The 6121-nt window shown below is 44.6% G+C and overlaps 1 protein-coding gene across 1 annotated transcript; it reads left to right on the top strand.

Annotated features, from left to right (window-relative positions):
- The first annotated feature begins 442 nt into the window (after positions 1-442).
- On the top strand, positions 443-5555 carry LOC111936855 (torsin-1A-like). Its single transcript, XM_086858152.1, has 5 exons — positions 443-991; positions 1206-1471; positions 3075-3250; positions 3361-3488; positions 4182-5555. Exons 1-5 carry the CDS (start codon positions 544-546, stop codon positions 4430-4432), a joined length of 1269 nt encoding a protein of 422 aa, XP_086714278.1. The 5' UTR covers positions 443-543; the 3' UTR covers positions 4433-5555.
- The last annotated feature ends 566 nt before the right edge of the window (positions 5556-6121 follow it).

Raw genomic sequence — 6121 nt, 5'->3', positions numbered from 1 at the left:
CATTTTTTTCTTCTGAATTCATGCCATTGTTTTTTTCTTGGTTTGTGGGTTTTGGTAGTGCGGATGGCTGGGTTGTCCCATTGCTCAGAAGTGACAGCACCAGGGTGGGGAGGGACAACCTCAGATTTCACTTTTTCTCAAAAGTGGAAGAATTTTCTGAAGGGGTGAGTTTGCCCCCGAGCTTGCGTGCCGTGCAGGTCAGCAGATCCCTTTAACAGGCGGCCTTAAGCTGAGACAGGGGAGATTAAATTAGCTATTAGAAACAAAATTTTTCACTGTTCAGCTGGTCAGGCTTTGGAATAGGCTACCCAGGGAGGTGGTGGAGCCCATTCCTGGAGGAATTTTTTTACACCTTTGAATTTTAACACCTTTAAAAGAGGTGTCGGGTTGTGGCACTGTGTGCTGTGGGTTTTAGTGGTTTAGGGGTTACAGTGGCAGTGCTGGATGGGTGGTTGGACATAATAATGATGATGTTAAAGGTCTATTCTAAGCATGGTGATTCTTTGATTTCGCTGTTCTAACACACGGCGACACGACCACAGAATGTACTATTTAATAACTCCACTGCACCAGCCCGCCTTCCTCTCCCAACAGCGGCAGGTGCCGGCCCAAACATGGCGACGACACCTCAGCCCCTCAGCGCTGGCCCCGCCCATTCCCGCCCAAACATGGCGGCAGCCCCTCAGCGCCGGCTCCGCCTCTCCCCGCACCCGCGATGGCGGCGGCGGAAGCGGCGCCGAGGGGCGGAAGCGGCGGCTTGGCGGCTGGGCCGGGCGGGCGATGAAGCTGCGGCGGGGCGCGCTGCGGGCGGCCTTGGCGTTGGTGCTGCTGCCGCTCCTCACGCCGGCTGTAGCCGTGGAGCCCATCAGCCTGGGAATCGCCATCGCGGGCGCCGCTGCCTCGGCCCTCACCGGCTTCATCTCCTACCCACGGCTCTACTGCTACTTCAGGGAGTGCTGCTTGCACCGGCACGACCAGCGCGCCGCCGCCGGTGCGGGACCGGGATGGGCTGAGGGGAGGTGGCGGGAAGGCGCCGGGGCAGCGGCGGCGCCGGGAGCCGGGCAGAGCCCGCGGGGCCTTCCCGAGGGCCGCCGCTCCAGCCCGGCCCTTTGGCCCCTGCCCGGGGCCGGCGGCCGCCACCGCGAGCGGGGTGACCCCGCGCCCGGCCCGCTCCCCGCCCCTGACAGTCTGGTCTCTCCATGCAGCTCTACAGGAGACTTTGGACAAGAAGCTGTTCGGGCAGCACCTGGTGAGCAAGGTGGTTGTAAAAGCCGTGAGGGGCTTCTTGAACAACACCAACGCCAAAAAGCCTCTCGCTCTTTCCTTGCACGGGTGGACTGGAACAGGCAAAAACTTTGTCAGTAAGATCGTCGCTGAAAGCATTTATAAAAGAGGTCTGCAGAGTAAATATGTCCATCAGTTCGTGGCAACTTTACACTTTCCTCATGCTCACAGCATCAATCTCTACAAGGTAAGAATAGGCTGTGCTGCAACAAGTTATAAATGTCATGGCATGATCAGTACTACAGACCAAGATGTTATTTTATGCAATAACATGTATGCTATGCCAATTTTTCAGTCTTCTGCAAATCCTAACATCCATCAGGATTGATTTTTCCCGTGAATGTGAAGCTTTTTGCGTGTGTTTCATGCCTCTCTTTAGGGAAGAGTGATATGGTTTAATTTTCGTTCTGCACTTTGCTTAGAGATGGGGCTGACTTAAGGATAAACATGATTCCTGGTTAGGTGATGTGTTGGAGGGTACTGCAAAAAACCAAATAGTTCATGGCTCTGGGAATCAACCTGCTGACCCCCAGGTTTGTCAGGCACCATGGCAAGCTTGCACTGGCTCGCTGAGGCATTCTGAGTCTATTCTGCTGCACACTGAGCAGTTATTTAGTTTTCTATGGATCCATTTCCAAGCTGTAAAGCAAAATCACAAAATACTCTGCTGTCAGAAAAGTACAGGTAAATGTATTTGGAATCGTGTCAGTTCTGTAGGCAGGGAGATACCATAGAGCAGTAGCTTATATGTGTTTTATGAGTTTTTTTGTTCTAACTTAGTTCACTGCACAGTTTGAATGAGTACTGCTGTCCTGTAGTACTGCATGTTGATATTCAGTTTGTATGTGTTAAAAATGGGAACAGGATGGTCTACAAAGCTGATTTCTAAATTGAGGAAATAGACAATTCCTCTTTTACAGTTTATTTCCTCCCCTCTTTTAACTGAGCAATTTTGAAATAAAACTATGCTTTTCTACATTTATTTTGAAGTGAATACAGTAGAGAAATTTGCTGCCCAAGGCAGTAGGAGGAAGTATTGCTGCTTATCCCCAGTACACCTGCAGTTCAGGGACTGAGTACAATAAAGATGAATCACTGAAAATAGTCAGAACAACTGTTTCTCATTCATCTTCCAGCACATCAACCCTTTTTCCTCCAATTAATGCGTTATTGATAATTGAATGTAATACTCAAGATGAAAATGTTATGCTTAAGTGAGAGACTCTTTCAATGCAATAAAGCATTAGTTTTTCTGGACAATAGTGTTCTAAGAAGGACTTGTAATTGTTTTCATTTAACTTCTGATTGATTAAAACACAGAGAGTTAAATTTTCTTTCTGCTTCTGCTGATGATTTCAGGTGCAATTTCTCACTACTACTGCCAGGTAGCAAATTTAATATTGCTCTTATTAAGGTTTTTTAGACCAAAGTGCTGCCAAAAGTCATCAACTGGCTTGTCAGAGCTTGACTTTGTGTGGCTGTTCCTTAGTGGGACCCATTTTTTGTCCTACTGTGTACATCCACTTTTGCTTTTTATAGAAATATTTAGGAGAATTTCTGCTTCTCCCATCCTGTTTCTTGGTGTCTTAAAATTTTTCGGAACCAGCATGGGATTTTGTTGAGGTTTCATTTACAGCTTGTAACCATGTTTTAGTCAAGAAGCCAAAGCTATTAAAATTACACCACTGAAACAACTCCTTCAGGACAAAGTTCCTTAAACAGAAAGTGCTATTTTTTTCTGTCTTTTCAACACAAACTCTTTCAGCATCTTTCACTTTTATGGCACTCAGGACCAGTTGCAGTCGTGGATTCGGGGAAATGTGAGCATCTGTCCCCGGTCACTCTTTATATTTGATGAAATGGATAAAATGCATGCAGGACTCATTGACTCAATCAAGCCCTTCCTGGACTACTATGAGCTGCTGGATGGGGTGTCCTACAGAAAAGCCATCTTCATCTTCCTCAGGTAAACAGTGGCTTCTCAGTGTTGCTGTCCTGTACACTCCATGCTTTTACTTCATAATTTCAACTTTTAAAACTACCCCAATCTACAATCTCTGTTTTCTCTTTACTTAGCAATGCAGGAGCTGAAAAGATAACAGAGGTAGCACTAGATTTCTGGAGAAATGGGAGGACAAGGGAAGATATCCAGCTCACAGATATCCAAAATGCACTCTCTGTGTCTGTCTTCAACAACAAAAATAGTGAGTAAAACTGGGATTGCTTTTGAGGTGGTAAAAGTAACACAAAAGGGATGGGCTGCATTTAGCTGCATTTTTAAAAGCTATCGTTTCTTCTTGATGTGGCCTCCAGATTTTGGCTTGTGAGGAACAAAAATGCAGTTTTGGGGCCTGCAGTTGGCTCCCAGGATGTGTGAAGATTAAGGACCTCAGTGTACACCTTGGCCACCAGCCTGTTTGCTGCCTGTTGGACTGCATGTTTTGGGGGAAGTGCTTCATAGTCTTCCTCGCACAGGACTTGTGGTGAAAAGGGGTTCTGACATAATAATGCTCTAAATTTAGCATTGGAAGCAAACTCACTGTACTTTAAAAGTTCAGATAGAAGTTCCAAAAAAAGGAATAAGAAAACTGGCCTGGGAGAGTTGATAGGAGAGAGAAAATTTGTCCTTCTCTAGGTGAGAGAGAGAAAGGGGAGACCAGCACCTGGAGAGCAAGGCTCAAGCACAGTCAGAATTCATTCATTCAGCCTAAAGGACCACATTTACATGTCCAAAATTTTATGCACAAAGTACCATGAGAAGGGGCTTGTATTGACTTGTGCATTACAGAGCTCTAAAATCCCAGGTGAATTCTTAGCTGTGATCTGCCCCTCTCTCCTGTTCAACCCGTGGTAGTGTTTAATTAGAGAAATACTAATAAACCTCTTTCCCTTTGCAGGTGGATTTTGGCACAGCACCTTGATTGACAGAAACCTCATTGACTACTTTATTCCTTTCCTGCCTCTGGAATACAAACATGTGAAAATGTGTGTCAGGGTTGAGATTGAGTTGCGTGGCTACACTGTGGATGAAGACATTGTGAGCAGGATAGCTGATGAAATGACTTACTTTCCCAGAGAGGAGAGAATCTATTCAGATAAAGGATGTAAAACTGTGGATGCAAAGCTGGATTATTATTATGACTTCTAATGCTTTATTGCTACAACCTGCAAAGAAGCAAATTTAACTTAATCAAAAAGTGCAGGACCTGAGACATTTCATTTTTAAGTACTTTCTAAAGAAAGGAACACTATTTTTTTTTTTAACTGGTGTGTAAATAAGCAGCAGTGCCTCTGCATTTTTGTCACCAGTCACGGCTCCTGAGTGCTTCAGCCTTGTGCTGTGAAGGTAAGAAGGAACTGCTTTGGGAATTTCTGGATCTGGAAGGGCTCAAGACTCCTTGAATCATGTGTCCATCATCAGAACCCTTTGGCAGACTCTCAACAGGTATAGAAGGACTGAGACTATGACCTAATTTTAATTTGATTTTGCTCTGATGTGGATGATCTCTAGACAATATTGAGAATTTGAATCAAAGTTCCTGTGTCTCTGAAAGCCTTCATTGATCCTGTGGGGGAATATGCATTAAAAACAGAACATGTCATTTTGCCTTCAACACCTTGGGCCCAGTAAAGATAAGGGGGGGATATCTGGAATTAAAAAATCTGGGCTGTTCTTTCCAACATCATACAGTGCCATTGTCTTTTTCAAAACCGAGGTATAATTTAGTCTCCTATGTGTCAAACGAAGAATATAAAAGTCTTTGTTGTGAATAATGTTCAGAGAGCAGAATTAATATTACAAGGAAGTGAGTTAAAATCCTTGAATGCCACACTGGTGTACTTAGTTCCTATTTTAGATTAGTTTTTATGTTTGAAGTTGCCCACAGTGGGCTCTCTCAGGAGTGATCTCAGGAGGGAGAACTGTGCTCTGGGAGTGGTGAGTCAGCTTCATGGAAAAGCTGCAGTGTCATGGGAAATGTGTACAGATTAAATTTTACACCATGGAAATTGAAAAGAGGTTTCTCTTCTTCATTTACATGTTGAATTCAGGGGTCAGCTTGCAGGGGTTTTCCTTTTTCTTCTTCTCACCATACTGTGTGCCTTTGAGGCAGGTGATAGAGGCAGATCTAAAGGCATTTGGAAAAAACCCATAAAATATATCTACTGAAGTTACTGTCAAAGGTGTCAGACATGTTTCTGAATGTGAGCACTGCAGAGGCTTTTTTCATTCCAGTTGCTGTTCAAAATAAACTTTTCCCATCAGAACTGTATTTCTTAGCTACCTTCTGGCATTCTTTGCATTCAGTGATTTGATACTAATTTTGCACAAATTTACTTCATCTTGAGGAAGAGCACACTGCATTCCTGGCTGTTCATGTTGTGCTTGAGTGCAGGTATCTCCTTTCTGTAGTTCAAAGGGCAGAGATAGGAGGAGATGTGACTCTTTGCTGTCTGGTGAAACAAATCAAGCTTGGAGTGGAGAGTGCACTTCTGGACCATTTATACTAATTACAGTTGTGTGGTTTTTGTAGAGGCAGACTTCCTAGATGCATGTGTGCTCAATAAGGATGAACTTGTCTTGTTCAAAACCCTGCTGCTCATCTCCTCCCACTGTGGTACCACTGCCTGAACACTGCAGGCTCTGTTTGAAGCCACCCACATTTTCATTGGCAGCATCTTGGAGTTTTCTCTGCAAGGGGGGGAAAAAAAGGCTAGTGAGGCTCCAACTGTCCACTTGCTCTGAAGATGTGTGATATGCAAATTATCAATCACAATATTTGTTAACAAATGAGTGCTTTGAACTCAGGTATTTATCTGTTTCTTTGACTTCCTGATT

This window comes from Cyanistes caeruleus, chromosome 20, assembly GCF_971803275.1.
Source record: "Cyanistes caeruleus chromosome 20, bCyaCae1.hap1.1, whole genome shotgun sequence".
NCBI lineage: Eukaryota > Metazoa > Chordata > Aves > Passeriformes > Paridae > Cyanistes > Cyanistes caeruleus.
This window is presented reverse-complemented; position numbering and strand designations above follow the sequence as displayed.